At 41.9% G+C, this 21,635-nt stretch overlaps 1 protein-coding gene across 1 annotated transcript in view; it reads left to right on the top strand.

The window, feature by feature from the left end:
* The window catches only part of DDX24 (DEAD (Asp-Glu-Ala-Asp) box helicase 24), a 16,863-nt gene extending 196 nt beyond the window's left edge, over positions 1 to 16,667 (top strand). The window contains exons 1-8 of the mRNA XM_010287208.1: positions 1 to 540; positions 3,614 to 3,991; positions 5,697 to 5,850; positions 6,233 to 6,748; positions 8,674 to 8,749; positions 11,928 to 12,116; positions 14,546 to 14,675; positions 16,438 to 16,667. The exon at positions 1 to 540 is cut by the window's left edge and continues 196 nt beyond it. Of these exons, the coding sequence (XP_010285510.1) occupies positions 1 to 540; positions 3,614 to 3,991; positions 5,697 to 5,850; positions 6,233 to 6,748; positions 8,674 to 8,749; positions 11,928 to 12,116; positions 14,546 to 14,675; positions 16,438 to 16,667 (2,213 nt within the window). The remainder of the gene's footprint in view (positions 541 to 3,613; positions 3,992 to 5,696; positions 5,851 to 6,232; positions 6,749 to 8,673; positions 8,750 to 11,927; positions 12,117 to 14,545; positions 14,676 to 16,437) is intronic.
* Positions 16,668 to 21,635: the final 4,968 nt, after the last annotated feature.

Raw genomic sequence — 21,635 nt, 5'->3', positions numbered from 1 at the left:
GGAAAGTAAAAGAGAAGAAGAGAAAGGCTGAGAATGTTTCAGAAGAAGGCAATGAGGAGGAGGAAGAACCTGTCGTCCCTCCCAAAAGGAAAAAGAAAAACAAAGATGTGAGAAGTAAAACAGCTAAAAGCAGTGATCCTGATGCAACAGCAGTTGATGTACTGGTTGATAAAGAGGCAAAGTGTAATGAAATAATCAAAGCGGCAAATTGTGAGGACCATGGACATGTGGTTGAGAGCACTTCAAGCACAAAAGGTGCTCCAAAGAAAAAGAAAAAGAAGGTAGCTAAAAATAAGGCTTCTCAAGAAGCTATTCCATCAGTAACTACTTCTAAAAAAGTTAAAAACTGGACAACAGAAGTTTTATCTGCCTCAGCTGATCACAGAGCTGATGTATCTGCATGGAAAGACCTGTTTGTACCTGAACCAGTGTTGCAGGCCTTGAGCTACCTGGGGTTTAGTGCGCCAACTCCTATTCAAGCCTTAGCCTTGCCATCTGCCATCCGGGATAACATGGATGTTCTTGGTGCTGCAGAAACAGGTACAAATCTGTGAAATTGGTTGTGTATGCTGGGAGCTTCCCATCTCCCCTCTTGAAATGCGGATTATAGTTACGAGTTTTTACATGTGGCAGAAGCAGCATTTATATGTAGGAGAAGAGCTTGTATCTTCTGCATATCTGGTATATTGGTAATGATTCATTGTAAAGTATTAAAACTTAGTAATTTACAGGATATTCCATCTTTACAAAGTACAGCGTGCAAAGCTTTGAAGTCTCAATGAGTTTTTATGCTTTTGACCAAAGTCTCTTTTTCTGTTGTTACTCAAATTGTTTCCTATTTTGGGAACTGTAAGGCGATAACACTGCAAAGGGCAGAATTACTGAAACAAAGTCGTGTTCCAAGAGCCTAAGTTCTGTGAACGTCTCCGTGCCCAGGCAAAGCAGAGAACTAGGTTGGAGTGGTAAATAAATACTACGCACAGCGTTAGGCAATGTGAATATGGTCTAGGCCTTTATCGTAGCAAAACATGCCCACCCTGTGCCCTGTCTCTGGGCTTGGTCTGTACGTTGTCACCAGCCCATCTCACTGCTTGTGCTTCAACTAGTGTATCGATCCATTAACTGGAGAGGTACTGTCTCTTGTCCAGCTTGTGATCAGCTCATACCTTTGAGCATTGCTAGCCTTTGTGAAATCTGTTATAGCTTCGTTTTTACTTAAACAATACTGTGAAATCTCAGAGCATTACTTTCCCTCCAACTATTTTTGCTGCTCATATCTTTGAAGTTTTGTCGTCTTTAGCAGTGTAACATTTTTTTTCCCCCATAAAAAAATACAGATAGGAAGCACAGTTGGAAGCTGCATTGGTTTAAAGGCTTCTTTTGTATTCTTTTCATCTGTTCCAGTTGTGTTATTTCACTGCTTGTCTTGTAAAGCCATTTATTGCTTTCGAGCATGAAGGTATAGCAACTAGTAAGATATGAAGTCATTTGCATTTTAATTTTAATTAGAAGGTAGGCTGGTGCTATTAGCTTTAATAAGATTAGAAAGCCCTGCAGGGAGTGTTTTTGAAAATGGGACTGAAAATTTAAATGGTGTTTCTGTGCTGTAAGGAAGTGCCATTTTGGCAGTGCTGGAAAGCAAATCCCTCTCTAGCTGCAGAATGGAAAGCACTGTTGGTGGCAGGTTGTGCTATTGCTGTCTAATTTTGCATAACCTTGAGGTAGTAGGACTGTGTTTTGCTCATTTATTTTCTTCTTTCATGAGAGAAAGCCAAGCTCTCTCCAGAGAGCCCAGTGGGTCATCAGAATTCCTGTAGAAACTTGAGAGAAGATGTGGACAATTGTCTGTTAGGAAGTGCTGCAGCTGGGAGAGGCTCAAACTCTCCAGTTCTTTTTGCCACATCCTAGAGCTTCCCTTAGCATTGGGCCTTTGGGAGGAAGGAGGCAGGTGAAAGAACTTACTCTTCTCTTTTTGGTACCAACATAGGGGAGAATGGCAAGATTTTGGTATGGCAGTAGATCCCTGTGGAGATCAGATGCAGAGAATGTCAAGGCTTGTTGTTTTTGCAGTGGATCTAACCACTTCTGTTCCCTACCATGTAGAACTATTGAAGTTTTTGGTTAAGGAACCAAATGTAAAATCTTATAAATATATAATCTTATAAAATACAAAACCTTATAATGTAAAACTGTTTCAAGGAGCAGGAATTAGCTTGAGCTGTAGTATCTGGCAGTACCAAGATACACTTTTCTCCTGGTTTTGCAGACCTGGCTATGGTATGTGATCTGTGTGTTGCGACGATAAGGTGCCCTGTGACGTGATTATTTGTTTAATTTGTGGGGGAATCTAGTGCCTCCAGAATAGTCCTGATTATCACAGCCATAATCTAGCTGGGTGCAGTACTGACATTTGCACCAGCCAAACTGCATTACATTTAATTCAAGATCAGCAGTGTTTTTCACATTAAAAACAGATGTTCTGGTAATACAGAATATTACTGTATAAATGCTTTGCAAATACACATTATAAACATTCTCTGCTTCAAGTGCAGAAGTTGTAAGAGACCTCCAAGAAATATAGAAAGGTGGGGAAGTGGATACAAGGAGACTTTGCAGCAGTATTGATCAGAATAATGATACTAGGCTTAGCTCTTTATTAACTAATATTAAGGTTCTGCCCTAAATAGGCAAAATTCTGTGTTGCTGAACATGAACAAATGTTATGTGTTTGTGATACGGACCAACACTGCTTAAGGGATGGAGATGAAATTTCCAGAGGACTGCTTCCCAGCAGTGTCCTATTACAGGAATGATGTAATAGTGTCTTGTGCTCTGGATGCTGCTTTTGTGATCAATGAACTGATATTTATGAGACCTTTAACTGGGGTGGATGTGCTACCAGGCTTCTCCTAACATCTTTATTAGTGATAGATAGTTCAGAAGGGAATATGTGGCATGGATGTGACTTGCAGTTTGGTCCAGTGAAGCCCTGAACTTAAAGTCAGGCAAGCATTTTGGTATTAGACAAGACCCTTCTCTCCAAGTTGGATTATTTGTTTTAAATCAGATTTATGTGTTTTGATCATAAAAATGTGAGCTGGTGATAGATCAGGAAATAGATGGCAGAGTATTTCAAAATACAATTTCTTAGAAAGTTGTAAACAACTATAAATTGAAGATGGAAGTGAATCCTTCAAGTACCTTCCAGTTTGTCCTTGGCCTCATTTGCTGTTCCTTTATGTGGAGAACATTGATCAGAACTGTCAATTAGGGCATGGTATTCTCCTTGCGGGCATACAGTTCTTTAAAAATATCTTGGCTGCAACTGCAGCTTTTAAAAAACACTTTCAGAAGAAATGAATCTTCCCGAGCTGCTAGAGATTGGAAAAATACCTGTTCCCCAGGAAGCATGCTATTGGTGACCTCAAGGAGATGTATAAAGGAAATAGGAGAAAAGATGCTATTGCTTGCAAGTTTTTCGTCTTCTAAAGATCAAGAGTTTGTGTCTGTTATAACTGTCTGTTTTAAGAACAGTGGGTGATTTGCTGTTGCTTTTCTCATCTTTTCAAATAAATGACGACTTGGTCTGTATTCTTCTTCTTTGTTTTTTTAGGAAGCGGCAAAACACTTGCATTTGCAATTCCAATGATTCACTCTGTGCTGCAGTGGCAAAAATCAAATAGCTCAACGACCAGAAACGGCAATGTTTCTAAAGAGCCCCATCAGCATCATGATGAAACGAGATGGGAAAATGAGGATGAAGCAGAAAAAATAACCCATCAGCAGGTTGAAGATAGCGGAGATGAAGATGATGCATCTTTCACAACAGGCTGTGTGAAGGTGCTGGAAAATTTTGAATTTGATTTCAGTGATGAGGCACATACTGTTGGCTCCCATAAAAAGAGACCTCTTTTAGGACTGGTCCTTACTCCCACAAGAGAATTAGCTGTACAAGTAAAACACCACATTGATGCAGTTGCAAAGTTTACAGGTATGTAGATCCCACGGGCCATGTCCCAGATTATGCTGCGTTTGGATCTTGGCATTGGTGTTGAGTCAGAATGTGTGCCGCAGTTTCTTCCACATCATAAAATTGGGGTGGCTTTTGAAGGGTTAGGGTTTGTAGTCACTGATATTTGAGAAATGCATTAAAATTCTTCAGTGAGATGCATGTAGAAGTAAACAGTTAATGTGGGATATTTTGCTTTAAAATGTTTCTTCCTTCAAATAGCTATTGACTCATGCTTTAGCAACACAGAATCAGTACTAGATACCCAGCCACAGCTAACTCTGTCCTGGTTTTGGATTATGTTGGTTATATATATAATGAAATGATTTTTTTTTAATATATATACACACACACACATTTTAAAAATAGATATATCATGATTTCCTTTTTTTGGCAGATATATCTGTCTATGTAGATAATAGCTAGATACAGATATATCTAGATATATCATTTTGATCTATCAAAAAAAAAATTATGGCCATAAATTTTAAAGGTAGAAAGCATTGATGGATTGTCTGACTTACCTCCTGCAGCCATCAGGCCACAGCATATTCTTGGGTAACATTCCTGATGAAAGCAATTCCATCCTGTTCCTTTCTCTTCCAAACCAGAGGTCAGCACATCTGTTAAAGTGAATGAGTGAGAAAGTGAAACTGTTGAAGATGGGGAGAATTGGGAAACAACTCCCCGCTTCTCCAATAGTAGCAATTGTTTATTTATTGAAGAGGATATATGGTGCAGTGAACTGTTTTTAAGCATATCTTCCTTTGGTGTCTGTAGGTCCTCCTGTGCTCATCAGCCTATAGCTTATTACAAAGCTGGTTTTAACTCCTCACCTGAAATAATCAATTTATGTCTGTACAGTTCTGATAGGAGCTGTCCTATTTGTCTGTAAAAATCTGCTGCCTAAGTGATACATGATTGCTGCAGCAGGAGAGAAAATGTTTTCTTGTGGGCTTGCTTTATCGTCTCAAACTCACTTCGAATAAAATACCTACCTGGAAGCATGGGGTTCCACAGGTAGTAGGGAAGAGAGATCAGTTGTTAGCTTGGATACTGGAGGAATCTTGCACAGTAGTATTGAGTTTGTCACAGGCCAGTATATTCTTTGAAGAAGTAGGGTGAAATAAGCCATGTGTGGAGTCTGTGCTTCCAAAGCTGAACTCCTTTTAGTACCTGAGCAAATTGCTTAAAGCCAACTTAGGGTCTGCACTACTGTGCAGTCCAGAGAATCAATGATTTGGTGGGAGCGTTCTTGTTAGGATTATTCCATAGCAAAGAAGCAGTTATTAGCAAGACAAGCATTTCTCAGTCTTATTCTTGGAGGGGCCTGCTAGTTATTCGTAACAGGAACATGCTTGTTCATGCAGATATAATTGGCAAAAAATGAGATTCTGAAATACAGGTAAACAAAGCTAACAACTATGGAGGACATATGTGATTCTTCCTGCTATTGGAAGACAGGTGCACTAAAAGACAGACAGTTACATTTTTGGCATCTAACTACAGTAAGTATTTTCCTGTAAGGCATTGCTGTGTTCAGTGTTACATAAAATGCCCAGAGTTTCCTGGCCGAAATGCTTGCTGAAAGTTGCGGTGTAGACTTTTTAAAATACTTGGAGTGGATGCATGTAAAGATATTTACTGGTAAATTAGTGAGATAAAGACTATTATTTATATGTTCTAGGCATTAAGACTGCAATTCTAGTTGGAGGCATGGCTGCACAGAAGCAAGAACGTGTACTGAATCGAAAGCCAGAAATTGTAATTGCAACCCCAGGGCGTTTGTGGGAGTTAGTTAAAGAGAGACACCCACATCTTTCAAATCTTCGGCAGCTCAGGTAAAGGTGCCTTTTAGACTAACTGCTGGATACTGAACTGGGCGTCATGGCATACTGATTATGTTTAATAACTGATTAAATTAGACTATGTATGATCACTTATTTCTTTGCCAGAGTGTTTTATTGAAATGCACTGTGGTTATATTGATGGAGGAAAATGTCAGCTAAAGCCAGGAGCAAAAACCTAATTTTCCCTTTAGAAACCTGATTTTTCAAAAAGAAATGTGGAAGGCTACTGTAGCTACACTGACATACCTGGTGTTCCTTTGGGTTTTACATGCAGAACTTCCTGTATGTGTTTAGCAGGAAAAGTTCTTTTTAAGTGTATGAGATTTGTGTTTATCTGCATGAGTGTATTTTTACTGTGTTTTCTCTTTGACAGGTGCCTCGTGATTGATGAAGCAGACCGAATGGTTGAGAAAGGTCACTTCTTAGAGCTGTCTCAGTTGCTGGAAATCTTAAATGATTCACAGTATAACCCTCAACGACAGACTTTTGTTTTTTCTGCCACTTTGACTTTAGTCCATCAGACTCCCACAAGAATTTTACAGAAAAAAAATGCTAAAAAGATGGACAAGAAGACCAAACTAGAATTGTTAATGGAAAAAGTAGGAATAAAGGGCAAACCCAAAGTGATAGACTTAACAAGGAAAGAGGCTACTGTTGAGACTCTGACAGAAACCAGAATCCACTGTAATACAAACGAGAAGGACTATTATCTCTATTACTTTCTTCTCCAGTATCCAGGAAGAACCATGGTCTTTGCAAACAGCATAGACTGTGTAAAACGCCTCAGTTCTCTCCTCACAATCTTAAATTGTGATCCTCTTCCTTTGCATGCCAACATGCACCAAAAGCAAAGGCTGAAAAACCTGGAAAGGTTTGCTGAGCGAGAGAGGTGAGTTGATTTTCTACCTCCTAGTAGAGAAGAAAAGTTACGTAAAGGGTAATGGGGAGAGGAAACAACTCTGATAGAGTAGGAGCAGGTTGGGGGAGTTAGCTGGAGATGAGAGTCTCCTGTTCCTGAGCCCAGGTTATTAATGAGTAAGGATAAGGGATAAGAGGTGCAAGCTGAAACTAGAGATTCAGGCTGGATGTAAGAAAGAGCTTTTTCTATGTGAGAACAGTCAGGCATTGGAACAGGTTTTCAAGGCTCAGTTGGATAAAGGCCTGAGCAACCTTGTCCAATCGTATAGCTCATCCGGCTTTGAGGAGGAGGTTGAACTAGAGACCTCCTGCCGTCCCTTGGAGCCTGAATTATCCTGTGGTCTGGCAGCTCATTGCGGCTGAAGGAGTGTCACTTGCCCTGTTTTCAGCCATATGCTTTTATAACAATCTTGCACACCTCCATACCACTGTGCCCTGGCTCTGCAGCTCATCTGATCCTTCTGTAAGCTGATTCATCTCACTGAGCCATCAGAAAACTAACCACTTTTTACTGGGTTAGGGTTTTGTGGGTTTAGTTAGATGAATTAGCTTCCTAAGGGTCAGGGTATCCTAGAGCAATGCAAGACAAGAGGCGATTGTGCCTTTCATAGCAGTGGGCAGTCAGGTTTACCCAGACAGGCCTGTCTTTCCATTTTAAGAATTACTGTTTTCTGCTGGATTTGGGACAGACTTCGGGAAGAGATTGGTGGTCTCAGTACTTCCATAATCCAGAAGCCTCACAGTTTAGTCCTGCTGTGAAGTGCTGCATGCTGTCTGCGTGGGAATTTGTACCTTGGTAATAAGACTCAGGCAGGGAGAACAGAGGTTGCATTGCCATGATAGACTTGCAGTACCCATTGGCAACATGTAGTATCAATAGCATTGACTATTGATAGGCCAGATGGGGCGTTTTCAGAGACTGAAGATTTTCAAGGCAAGAAGAGGTCTATGAGACCATCTATCACATCCTCCTGCAGATTGAAACCATAAATTTTTTTCTGATTATTGCTGCTTTGAACCTTGTAGCAACACAGTGTGCAGTCAGATGTCATAAAATCTTAACAGGTTCCTGTTAACTACAAGCACCTCGTTTCAATTGCTGGGAGATTTTTTTAAAACAAATTGTTCCATCACCCTAGGGAGACTTTTGTCTCTGTAGTAGACTGTTTATATAAAAGAATTACTTTTTTGAGTAGTCCTTCATTTGTAAGGGTAAAGAGAAATACTAATTGTCAGAACACAATCCCTTTCCTTTATATTTCTAGCTTTTAATTTACTGAGAGAACTTGCTTGAGTGCAACTTTGCTGAAGATATTTCAGCCCCCAAATGCTGTTGATTAAATCTATAATGTTTAATACTGCGACTTTTCCCAACTGGTGAAACCTGTAATAACCTGTCTGTCCTGCCAAAAGATCTACTGTGTTTTTAATGGTATAGTGATATCAAGCTAAAGATATTTTTAAACCCAGCCTGGGCAGAGCAGTGAGAAATGTAATGAAGGCAAGCATACCCCCCTGCCAAGTACTTGGATTAGATCATTGAACAGTGATTTGTGCTAGCGTTCCTGTGAATTGGGAGAGAATAAAAGTATAGGAAAATAGGAGCCAGCAAGGTAGTGAATTTCCTTATTGGAAACAGAATAGACCTGCTGAAGGTAACATTTGCAATTTTTTTTTCCTTGACTTCTAAGAATTGCTGTTTCAAGTCTGCCTGTGATATAATATTGAGTATTTTTTTCTGTAAAGGCAAACAAATAGCATATTACCAGCAGATGATAAAGTACAAATCTGTTCCTTAAATTGCTGTAGTGGAATTCTAGGTCACTGCATTTTATGTTCTTTGGCAGATGGTTTACTCTACAATTTTATGTTCATTAAATGTTATCACTTTCTTAGCTGTGTCCTCCTGACAACAGATGTTGCAGCTCGTGGACTTGATATTCCCAACATTCAGCATGTCATCCACTACCAGGTTAAATACTTTTATATGTTTTTGCTTTTACTGTTTTGGTTTTGAAATAAGTTTTTGCTGATAAGTTTTTTTAAGTTTTTTTTACCCTGAACGCTGTAAAGCTATGGTTCTCAGTCCTGTGTATAGCACAGTCCCAAGTATAGAGATTTGATCATTATTAATTTAACTATCCTGTAGTGCTTTGTATTTAAGGATCTCATTGCTGCAGTGACTGACTGTGGTAGGTAGCACTTCATGAACGTGTGATTATAAATGAGAAATGACATAACAGATATGATTCTCCTTGCTTTCTGCTTAACGTTGATATAGAATCATAGAATAGTTTGGGTTGGAAGAGACCTATAAAGGTCATCTAGGCCAAACTCCTCTGCAATGAGCAGGGACATCTTCAACTAGAGCAGGTTGCTCAGAGCCCCATCCAGCCTGACCTGGAATTTTTCCAGGGATGGGGCATCTACCACCTCTCTGGGCAACCTGTTTCACCACCCTCATTGTGAAAAATTTCTTCCTTAGATCTAGTTTAAATCTACCCTCTTGTAGTTTAAAACCATTACCTCTTGTCCTATTGCCCTGCTAAAAAGTCTGTCCCCATCTTTCTTAGAAGCTCCCGTTAAGTACTGGAAGGCTGCAGTAAGGTCTCCCCAGATCCTTCTCTTCTCCAGGCTGAACAACCCCAACTGTCTCAGCCTTTCTTCGTAGGAGAAGTGTTCCAACCCTCTGATCATTTTTGTGGCCCTCCTCTGGACCCTCTCCAACAGGTGCTGAGGGCTCCAGAGCTGGAGGCAGTACTGCAAGTGGGGGTCTCACCAGAGCGGAGTAGAGGGGCAGAATCCCCTCCCTCGACCTGCTGGCCACGCTGCTTTGGATGCAGCCCAGGATACGGTTGGCCTTCTGGGCTGGGAGTACACATTGCTGGCTCATGTCTAGCTTTTCATCCACTAGAACCCCCAAGTCCTTCTCAGCAGGGCTGCTCTCAATCCCTTCATCCTCCAGCCTGTACTGATACTGGGAGTTTCGCCAACCCAGGTGCAGGGTCCTGCCCTTGGCCTTGTTGAACCTCAGGACGTTCGCACAGGCCCATTCCTTGAGCTTGTCCAGGTTCCTCTGGATGGCATCGCATCCCTCAGGCCTGTCAACTGCACCACTCAGCTTGGTGTCATCTGCAAACTTGCTGAGGGTACACTTGATCCCACTGCCCATGTCATTGATGAAGATATTAAAGATTACTCATCCCAATATGGACCCCAAGGGACACCGCTTGTCACTGATCTCCATCTGGACATTGAACCTTTGACCACTGCTCTCCGGATGTGACCATCCAACCAGTTTATTATTGACTGTACAGTCCACCCATCAAATCCATCTCTCTCCAATTCAGAGAGGGATGTTGTGGTGGACCATGTCAAAGGCCTTACAGAATTCCAGATAGATGACATCAGTAGCTCTTCCCTTGTCCACTGATGTGGTCACTCCATCACAGAAGGCCACTAGGTCGGTCAGGCAGGACTTGCCGTTGGTGAAGCCATGCTGGCTGTCTTGAATCACCTCCCTGTCCTCCATGTGCCTTAGCATAGCTTCTAGGAGGATCTGTTCCATGACCTTCCCAGGCCCAGAGGTGAGTCTTACAGGTTGGTAGTTCTCAGGGTCCTTCTTGCTACGCTTTTTCAAAATGGGTGCAATGTTTTCCTTTTTCCAGTCACCAGGGACTTCACCTGACTGCCAGGGCTTTTTCAGGCAGTGTGGAGAGTGACTTGGCAACTGGGATGCATCTTGTCAGGTCCCATAGGCTTATGTATGTTCAGATTTCTCAGGTGGTTTCCAACCTGATCTTCTCTTATAGTGGGAGGGACTTTGCTCTTCCAGTCCCTGTCTTGCAGTCCATTGACTTGCAAGGTTTGGGAAGAGACACTGCCAGTAAAGACTGAGGGAAAGAAGTTGTTGAGTACCTCAACCTTCTCATCTGTTGTTACCAGCTCACCAGTCTTGCTTATCGGAGCAGGGGGTACACTTTCTTTGACCTTCCTTTTCTGGCTGACATACCTGTAGAAGCCCTTCTTAATATTCTTTGCATCACTTGCCAAGATCAGCTCCATGCCTTGGCCTTCCTGACCCCATCCCTACACAACTGGGCAGTGTCCCTGTACTCTTCCCAGGATACCTGTCCCTGCTTCCACTGCCTGTGCATTTCCTTCTTGCCTTTTAGTTTGACCAGCAGGTCTCAACTCATCCATGCCAGCCTCTTGCCTTCCTTTCCTGATTTCTTACACCTGGGGATCGAGAGCTCTTGCACTCTGTGGAAAGCGTCCTTAAAGATCTGTCAGCTCTGCTCTGCTCCCTTGTACCTGAGGGCAGTTTCCCAGAGGGTTGTATTGACTGACTCCTTGAAGAGCTAGAATTTTGCTTTCCTAAAATTCAGGGTCCTGACTCTACTCTTCACCTGCCCCCAATCCCTCAGGACTGCAAACTCCACCAGTGCATGATCACTGCAGTCCAGGCTGCCTCCAGTCTTGACATCACCAGTTAGCTCACTTGTGTTGGTGACCAACAGGTCCAGCATGGCATCCCCTCTGGTAGGGCTGTCTATTACCTGGCATAGGAAGATATCCTCAATGCATTCTGGGAGTCTCCTGGATTGCCTACAGCTCGCTGTGCTACTTTTCCAGCAGATGTCGGGTGCTTTGAAGTCCCCCAGCCGGTTGAGAGCCTGCAAGCATGGTGCCTCCTGTAGCTGGAATGAGAAGGCTTCATCAATAGGCTTTCCTTGGTCGGGTGGCCTGTAGTAGACACCAACCACAACGTTCTCTTTGTTGCCTCGGTCTCTGATTCTTACCCATAAGCTTTGAACCTGCTTCATAGTTGTTATATCCAAAGTTGGCATATGACTCAGCCCTATAACTCTTCTCTGAGGACACATACTGTTTTTTCCTGCTTTGCAAATGAAATGGCAGAGGGTCAGAAGTTAGGAGAGACTCACAAAAGATTATTCAAGGAAGAATACTGGACCAGAGAACAAAAAAGTGTCTCCAGACATCATCTTTTACTTTTCCTTCAGCTTTGTTAAATGCAATGCACCATGTCTGTATAAAAGACAATATTCTCTGGCAATCTCTTGACCAAAGCATGACAGACTGCTGCTAGATTTCCATGCCAGCTTCATGGTTTTTCTGAATATTTGCAGGTCCCTCGTACTTCTGAGTTGTATGTACACAGAAGCGGCAGAACAGCCCGAGCTGCAAATGAAGGCCTTAGCCTATTGCTCGTTGGCCCTGATGACTTGATCAATTTTAGGAAAATTTATAAAACATTGGAGAAGAGTGAAGAGCTGCCATTTTTCCCAGTTGAAACGAGGTGCATGACTTCTATCAAGGTAAAGAAACAACAATCTCTTTGCAGCCTGAGCAGTTGCTTGCTTACTTACGTTACTGCATTGCCCATCACATTCTTGCCAGGTTTCAGATGAAATATACTCTTCAGGACCTGGATTTGAAAATGAAGTTAATCATACTTTTTTTTTTTTAAGCAATATTTGTGATTTCTCCTCAATAACTGGCTCAAGAAAGCTGTTCAAACATAACATCACTTATGTTTTTCTTGCATGTTGTTATGTAGAGCTGCTTCTGACTAGATTCCCAAAAACAATATAGGGAAGCGAATATGTTTTGTGGCTGGGGAGCTGGGATGGCTCTGTTAAGTACATTGTTTAAAGCCCCTTGTGTTAGGAACAGACTAGAGAACAATAGTAGGTCCAGGGATTGTCAGTGGTTTTTGTCTGCTTCTCAGTTGAAGTAGTGAGCTGTCTGCTTTTCTAAAAGTTCCTATACTGTTGAGGCCATGACTGCCACTGAACCCTGTCAAACCAGGTATATTTACTCTTTCTAGGTTACTGCCTATTTTAAGGAGAATTCAGTCATTCACTAACTCAACGAGATAGACAATGGTTAGAATTTACAAAACAATATATTTTGAAAGCATCTAGTCACCGCAGATTTTCTAATTCTCGAATAAGAGGCCATTTCATGTCTTGTCACCCAAACTGTTAAGGGAATGCTATCAGCCATGTACAAATGCGACATATTTAAATACCGCATTTGAAGGGAATTCAGCTGGGGTTGGAATGTCTGAATATTGCACATTCATTGAGAAAAGGAGAAAAAAATGCAAACAGTCAGATAATGCAACAGATCCCTTCCTTAAGGTATTCTGGTTCATGCTTATCCTGTTGGCTTGGACTGAGCCCAGGGTCCACCCTGGTGGCAACAGCGGTATCCTCGTCTTGGGAATAATGTCAGCAAGTTTCAAAGCCCAGTCCTGCTGCAAATGGGGTATTTAGCATGAATCTTTCAGGAGATGCAGCTTTCTGAAAGAGGAAGAAAATCAAAGAAATGCTTCCACAGACTCATTTTTTTCCTCTTGGTAGTAACAAAGAGAATTTGATTTCTTCTTTTTCTTTCCCATCTTTCCCCCCCACCCCCTTCCACCCACCAAATGTTTCTGGTTACTGAAAGAAATCTGTTGTTTTTAGAGTGTGTCGTCAGAGGTCCCTCTGTGTTTCTTGATGAGAAGTTCTTGGCTCTTATCATGCTCTGTCAATTAATGGGCAAATAAATGTTGTTTCCACACTTAAATTTTCCACCATCTCACGATCTTCTCTTCCTTCCATAATAGTGCTTCTCTCCCCAGAAAAGATGTATTTGTAATTGTAATTACAGGACTCTAGCCTCCTATGCCCTTCACATGGTCAGGTCTAATTTACACTAATCACAAATCCATTCTAGCTGCAACTAACAGTGCTGCTGGTTCTTTATGTCTGTCCCTTTGGCATGTTCCTTCCCTGGTTCTGCATGCCTTCATTCAAGTTCAGGAAAAGTCTGAACGTATTTCACACTTGAGGGGAAGAGAATTGATGAACCAGGGTACAGGGGAGACCAAAAGAGGACTGAAGTTTTACAAAGATGGAAAAACCATTTGGAATTTCTTGTAATGATCTAAGGAGAAGTGACTGACTTGTTTTATTAGCCAACTGCAAGTTTAATTTCCTCTCTCTCTGTGTTTTAATTATACTGGCAGTTCTGGCTGGTGCTGCTACTGTTCCCTTAGAGTGTCCTACACAGGGTTTGTTTTGTGCAACCACAGCACATTCCAGACAGCAGAACTTGCTGCTGGGTGGATTATTATTTACTGTCAGTGCAGATTTTCTTTCCATAAGGAATTAGTTATTTAAGACAGCTTGGCCCAGCTGGAAGGCTGCAGGTCAGGTTAGGTTTGGCTGGACATCTTTGTTCCACCTGTGTGCAGCTGGGAAGAAGGACAGGACATTTTGTCCTGTGCCTAAACAAGATCAGGTGCATTTCTGAAAACACGAGTAGTTCCTTCCATGTGGCCTGAAGGAGCTTGCTTCTTCAGAGTGGTATGAAGCTAGCGGCTGCCCCTTATTGCTGAGACTAGTAACTTTAAGATCCAGCTGTATATGTAAATATGTAACTTGGAAATTATTAGTATCTGAATCATGATTTGTCCTTGATTGTAATGATTTGTTTTTAGATGACGAGTTAACATTCGGTTTAGTAGTTGAGATGTTTTAGGAGTCAGATTCTATCATGTATCTGAAGAAGGAAGACACTTTAGCAAATGATGACATGTCTTTATTAATGTGGGGCATCGGCTGGGACACCAGTAGGGAACAAAAGTGTCTCTGCACCTCAGTTGCATTGTCATGCCTGCTCTCAAACACTGATTCTGCTAAAGTGCCCCATGTTTAAACCTGATTATAATGTTTGAAATGTACTTTTGTTCCAGGAGCGGGTGAATTTGGCACGGCAGATTGAGAAGGCAGAATTTTTCAACAGTCGGGCAAAGCAACACGACTCCTGGCTCCAGCAAGCTGCAGAGGCTCTTGAAATTGATCTTGATGATGACATGTTTATGGGCAAGTAGAAATGTTTGTTTATGGGTATGCTCAGTTGGACCCATAGTGCTGGTGTCCAGAAGAAGCCCCACCATGGCAGAGAAACTCTTAAAACCTGCAGGGCTGAAGGGGAAGGAAAGGAGTGTTGTTATTTAGTACGTGGTGTTATTGGTGTTTTCAGGATGATTATGCAGTAGATAGTGCTGGAGCTAAGGGAGTGAAGTGTGACAATTCTGGCAAGTCACAGACAAGTCCACATGTCGTAGGACAAGAACTTTTAGCTTCTGTCAAACCTTTTAGGGTAATCTAACAGCCCAGTATGTCCTGTGTGAGTCTTGTCCCCTCTGTGTCAAAGAAAAAGCTGTTTTCTCCACTTACGCTTATTTCTCCCACCCCCCTGTAGTCAGGCAGCAGGTCAGGAGCCTGGCAGCTCTGTGTGGGAACACCCAGGAAACACTAGCAAACACCAGAAATTATGTGAGCCTTATGTAGGTTGTGTGGGCTAAACGGACAATACTTATATTCAAGTTGATGAGTTTTTTGGTGGTGTGTTAGAAGTAAATAATTTCTTCTGTTTTTAAAATTAAACGTTTGCAGGCTGTGCCTGAGGGAATGGGTAGGGCTGTGCAGCTACAAGTGCCTATTAGTTCAATGCAGTGAAGCTTTGCACTGCTTAGATGCACTGTAAAATGCCACATTGTGTTCAAATTATAGGAGCTGAAGGTATGATTTCCCACCAGTTCTTTGAAGGTATGCTGAATAGGGGTGCTGCCTGGGTCACTTCAGCTTAAGCTGTCTCTAACCTGTTAGCTGCTAAATACGCAGATGCCTTATATTTTGAAGCATGTTCAGATTAATTTTTTTTCTTTCCTTTATTCATGGCTGGACTAGCTTGTTCTCAACCACTTTCCAAGCAAACACTAATCGTTTCTGTCCAAACTGTTCAGGAGTGCTGGCAGATAATTAGCACTCTGCTGTCTTGTTTTGACATAATCTGAGTATGCTGTGCTTTGAAGTGAGTTTCAAAACAGCACATCCAGTCCAAGTCAGTTGTGGCTCTCAAGTGAATCGTTTTGTAATTGCCACCCAGAATCTTGCCACATTTGTGCGTTAAAATGTATTCAGTCTTCGGTTCTTCTGTAGCTTGTTGGAGACCAAATGAAATTCAGTCATTCCTCCCATAAATGAAATGCCTTTTACACTCTTACAAAGGATTTAGTAAAGTCCTTGCAATTTACATTACAGCAATCTTGATTTCATTTATTCTTTCCAGTTCAGGCCTCTGACCTTATTGAATATCTACAATCTTTTCTGTGCCCTTCTTTCTCCTGTGTTGTTAAATCTGAGCACCTCGTCGTTTTATGTATAAGGAGGAAAGGGCTTCCTGTTTTACAGGTGCTGAAATGAGGCATGCGTAAAGTAGCAAAATCACAGAAGCAGCTTCTGCCTGAGGTAGAAGCCCAGGGTTGATACCTTGTCTTCTGGGCCCTCTTTCCTTTTGTTCCCAAGTCTGTTCTGGGTTGAGACCCAATTTAATGATTTAGCAGAATGTTACTTGGGCTATGGTTACTCAGCAGTCAGGATTCTTTTTGATCTTATCTTGTGGACAGCATGGGTGATCTGAAGGTGTCACAGGTGACTGGAAGACTGTGTAGGAGTTCAGTGACTTTGTTAGAGAGAGAAAGATGAGATTAGCAGCTACCCCTAGCACTACAAAAGCCTGATAAAAGAAGCCGATGCAAGTTCTCTTGTAACATTCTGTATCTTTGATTTCTGCCCCAAGGAAAAAAACATAGCGAGCAAGAAGAAAACCAGAAGCAAAAGATGCTGAAGGGGATGAAAAAACAACTAAAACATATGTTGTCCCAGCCACTGTTTAAAGTCCTTATGAAAACCAAGTACCCAACACAGTCTGGAAAACTACTCCTGCCTCAGACATTAGTGGGCATTTCAGAATCTGCTCTGGGTACTGTGTCCAAACAACAAGCCAAGAAGAAGAAATCAATGAAATGAAATTAGATAACTGAGCAAGATCACTCAGTGTGATGGAAGCAAGGACAATCCTTATCAAGGCTGTCAGTACTTATGGAGGAGCTTGGCTAGAAGACATGTAGTATCAGAGGGTATTGCCTGTGTCTTGGTTGTGCAGGCACAAAGCGAAATGTTGATTTAAAAGGCTCTGTTAACATGCAGTTAGTTACTGTTGAATCTTGTCTTGAATCTTGTTTTCTTACGTTCTTACTTATTTTTTCTTATTCTCTGTATTAATAGAAGTTAATTAGTTTTGAAATAGTTCTGTTTATTACTCCTTTTTTTGAGATGGGTAAAAGTTACTGGGTAAAATTCACAGTGGGCATACTCTGATGATAAAACTTGATTTGAATTTTAATGTCCTTAAAGGACAGGGGAAGGTAAGCTTTATACAGTCTGAGTACAATCTGAGCGGGTGGTAATGGGAGGTTTGGCTTTTACTGCATCCAGATCAGTGAGAAGGGCAGCAAATACAGGTAGTGTTACCAGCAAGCCTACCATTCTGGTTATGGAAATCTCTCCCAATTTTCTTTCTCCTCTGATAATATTTCTCAGTTCTGTTCTCCACTGGGTCTAATTCCCTTAGTCCTGTGTTAATATGTTTTAGAATGTACAAAAACATCAACGTGGCAATGGGCCAGGACTGACCTTGGGAGATGTGTAGATTTTTGAGGAATAAGTGTTGCTGCTCAGTGTTTTATTACTTAATATTTGGAGTTAAGTCTGTATTTGAAAACATGTTAGAACCATGACCTTTGCTTTAATGGAAAAGATTATGATGTTGCGAAATGCCACTTTTGAAGGGTGTTTCCTGACAATTATGCTTTCAAATCATTTTAACCTGACCTGAGCAAGTAATTTTTAAAACAATTTTTAAAAATATGTCAGAAAAATATGTTTTGAATTTTTGTTAAATTATATTTGCTGTAAAACCCAAAGCCTGTGTCTGTTTTCAGTCACTCGAGATTTCTGAATTCCTCATAGCTGATGCCCTTTGCACTTAGCAGGGCAAGGAGAGGGGGAGAATCACCCAAAAGGTAAGACATAGTAGTGGGATCTGTATTGGTTGGAGCACAGGGAACCTTCACCTGCCAACTCCAGATCGAGCTGAGTTTTTTGCATCTTGTACAGTATAGAACCAGTGTCACTGCTGTGATAGGAGACACCAATTAACTCAGTCAAAGAGAAATTTGTCTATGGAGTTGAGTGTCTCCCCCAACCACTTGCTGGTTGTTTGAGAATAGCAAATTCGACTCTTTCATCTATGTAAATAATTGAAGGCCCTCCCTACTCCCCAACCTCTGGAGGGCTTTTCTCTTGCTTCCTTGCATTGCTGATCAAGAGCTGTGACGATTTAATCATAAGCATACAGAGTTTATCAATTATGTATGAAGCTTTCCTTGCAACGCATTGTTTGTCTCATGCCCTTCGGAGTAGAGCGTGGAAGTTTTGGGAGGGGAAAAGATGGTAAGGTTCTGTTTCCTCACGCATGTGAGAAGACAACGCATCTTTGGAGTTAATGTGGCATCCAAAAAATAAAACCAAGCATTTAAAGTTCCTTGTAAGGAAAGCTGAAAAAAGGAACTGAGCAAAGGCAAGCATGCCCTCATTCCTTTTCTGTGCCATTTTATCAGGTTCTTGCATTATGAAAAGGAAACCTGGCATTGGTTTTGCATCCCTGAAGGGATTGAAGACCAGGTGGGCCTTTTCTGCATCTTGTGATATATTTCTGCTTAGAATTTGTCAGCAAAATCAAGGTGGCATCCTTACACTAGAGCTCTGCATCTCTTCCCTTGTATGAAAATCTGCATGAGAGAGGACAGTTTTGGCCATTTCTAATTCCACATGATCATGAGGAGAACTGAATTGGGGGACTGAGAGTATTGTTATTTCCTTTCCATCATTGCTGTGAAGTTTTTCAGCTGCTTGTTTCCCTGTGTTTAACCTAGTTCTCACACTCTCACCCCACTGGCTTGCTGAGTCTCCCCAAGGTGTAGCATGACACTTCTGCCCTCCTCCTCACCTTCTTCATCCTTGCCTGTGGCATGTTCTGCTGCTGGTTTTCTCCTGCAGCCTCTTGACGTGCTCAGCAGGAGCTCTCAATGCTTGATCTACTGATGCTGCACCCCCACAGGAGCTGAGCCTGGACCTTAAAAATATCTCAGTGTCTGAAAAAGAATACTTGTCTAGCGCTCTGAAAGCTCTCTTGTGGCTGCCTGCTTTGGCTTGTCGTTATCTTACCAGGATACCCTGAGTCTTCTACCTGGAGGAAAAGCCTTATACTTGCTTTAGCTAATTTAAACAAATTATGAAACAGTAACTGGAAAATATTACCACTTAGTTCACATTAGAGGAGGGCAGCTAGGTTACCAGAGGAAGAGAGGACGGCAAAGGATAATGTTTTCTCCAGTTTGTGAATATTTGCATGCGTATCAGTGGCACAAATTAGACATGAAGAGTTTTACATATGGCCAATTTAATTTTAGTATTTAATGAATTAAGTAGTATTGAATAGTTTCTTTAATGCTGTACTAGCACAGCAGTTACACTAAGGCCTCAGACAAGTAATCTTGTATTTTGTGGCAGCTTATTTCTGCTAAAAAACCCCATTAATTAAGTCTATTTTGACTGTAACAGCAACTTCGAAGTAGATTAATAAAAGCGTGAGTTCAGTAGAGTGTTGGTAGGGGCCAAGCTGATACAGAGCAACCAGTACTACATAACAGAAAAATGAAACCCTAATAGCTTCTGAGCCTTCATCTTTATTTTGTGAATACATGGGGCCAGTTGACCTCATCCTTGCCGCAGAGTTCCTGAAGTGTCATACGCCTATCAAGAGGAGGAAGAGTCCCTGTAGTTTAAGACATCTGCTGCGGAGATCGTTTGGACAGGATCTAACATACTGGACGACAAAGTTTCCTGACATTGCTTTAGCCTTTTCTTTCTCTTCTCCCCTGTATGTTAGTAAAACAGCCAGTTAGCAAAGCAGAAGCTGGAGTGCTGCCTTGCCATATGCCGGCAGCCCAGGCACACGGCTGGCTGGCCATGTGGCATAGGGGAGGTAATTTGCTCCTCACTGGGAAAGGGCTGGGTACTGCACGCTTGCCGCAATCAAGTCTGTGTATCCAGGTCCCTAAGGGGGAAAGAAGATGGGAAAAGGACACTTTCTGATGATCTCACCTCATACTGCCTGTCACCAGGAGGAAAGTCTTGTAAGAAGCACTGCTTTCTTGGGTGTTAGACTACCCACTGCTTTGTCCTGTGCTAGCAGGGTGCGTTTTGGGTGCCTGAGTGGTTCCGGTGGTATTGTTTGATAAATGGCTTGGTGAAGGAAGCAGCTCAGAAGACCACCAATTGAGTGACTAGTAACAGGCTGCTAAATACAGCAAGCAACAATATGTAAGTAATATCCAACAGTCCTTGCAGAAAAGTAGGATGTTATCAAAGGTCAGAAGAAGAAGGGAGGAGAAGGGAGGCACCAGACAGGAGAGCTCTCTTTTAGGAAATGGTCTTGAGTCTGTAATCCTGTATAGATCCCTTCCACGTCCCTTTTTGATACTTAGGCAGATGTTGTCTGGTATTTTTCTGGCCCATGGGAGGTTTCCTATTCCAGTTTTCTTTTGTGAAAGGTGCTTCAAGGCTTCAGAGTTTTCTCAAGTCAATCAGAAGTTCCTCCTGCACTTGCCCTCACACGGTGGGTAAGAAAGAAGAAAATAATCTGTGACTCCTGAGGCAAGTTCAGCAGCCTGGGGAACCAAGTGAACGGAGCTGCTACACGTGTTTGTCTTGGAGTTCAGCAGCTCTTGCTGCGAAGCTGGAAGAAATTGTAGCCTGTTTCCAGAGCAACCAACTTTAAATGGTACAAATTGCCAAATTCCTGTATTTGAGGGCTGCAGTTACGGAACACAGACCCAAATCCTGGGTTAGAAAAGGAGAAAGGGCACTGCAAAGTACACACAGGCTTTGGTACCACTGAGCTAATTAGAGGTGTGATGTTCTTTTATTATTGATGTAATTATATCAGCCTAATCAGTAGTGTGGATGCTTTTATAGGACTAGAGTTTATTTTCCTTTCCTCACGGGAATACCTACACCAATATAAGCAATTTTAGTACTGGCAGGTGTCGTGGATTTACGCCAACTATGCTGATGCCATCTCAAACCCTTCCCTCTTGGAACTGAGTCTGGACTGATTGCCACTCTGTAAGGGTGATGGATACACCAAACAGGACACTGTCCTTGATTTACAGTCTCTGATGGTCCACTTGGTCAAGAAGCAGGTGATTCCCTGGTCCAGGCTGCTCTAGAAGGAAAACAAAACTGACATGGTTCTAGGATTTATCTCAGCCTTTATAAGCTCAAACAATCCTGGTTTCAGTCTCCAAGGTAGGACTGATGGAGTCCCATGGCATCGATGGTGGTCCATGTGGCTGATATTGTTTGGACAGTCATGTCACATGAGAGTGGTGAATCCAGTTATGCTTTTCTGCAACCTTCACAGAAAAGTAAGAAGTTAAAACATTAAACACAGTATACGGACCCTCCCACTTAAGGTCCAACTTCATTTTGCAAAAGTGGACTTTTATCATTACTGTATCTCCAGACTTGATATCATGTACTTGCATTCCAGCTGGTAATGATTGAAACTATCTGACTCATACCTTCTTTTCTTGTAGATGTTATTGTATCCCCAAAACAAATTTGGTAACTCATTCATCTCCATCGAAGAGACTGGTCCGAGTGGGGACAAAGGTCCCAGGTACAGCTAAGTGGCCGCCAAACACTATTTTTGCTGGTGACAAGCCATAGAGGTTGACGAGGGGTATTTCTAATATCCCACAGCACTATTCCTAAAACTTTAGGCTATTTCAAACCCACCTGACTGCAAGTTCGAGCAATTTTATTTTTGAGACTCCTATTCATTCTTTCCACCCATCCTGAGGACTGCAG

Source organism: Phaethon lepturus, unplaced genomic scaffold (genome assembly GCF_000687285.1).
Source record: "Phaethon lepturus isolate BGI_N335 unplaced genomic scaffold, ASM68728v1 scaffold9900, whole genome shotgun sequence".
Classification (NCBI taxonomy): Eukaryota; Metazoa; Chordata; class Aves; order Phaethontiformes; family Phaethontidae; genus Phaethon; species Phaethon lepturus.
Note: the sequence above shows the minus strand (reverse complement) of the source record. Positions and strands in the feature narration are given on the sequence as shown.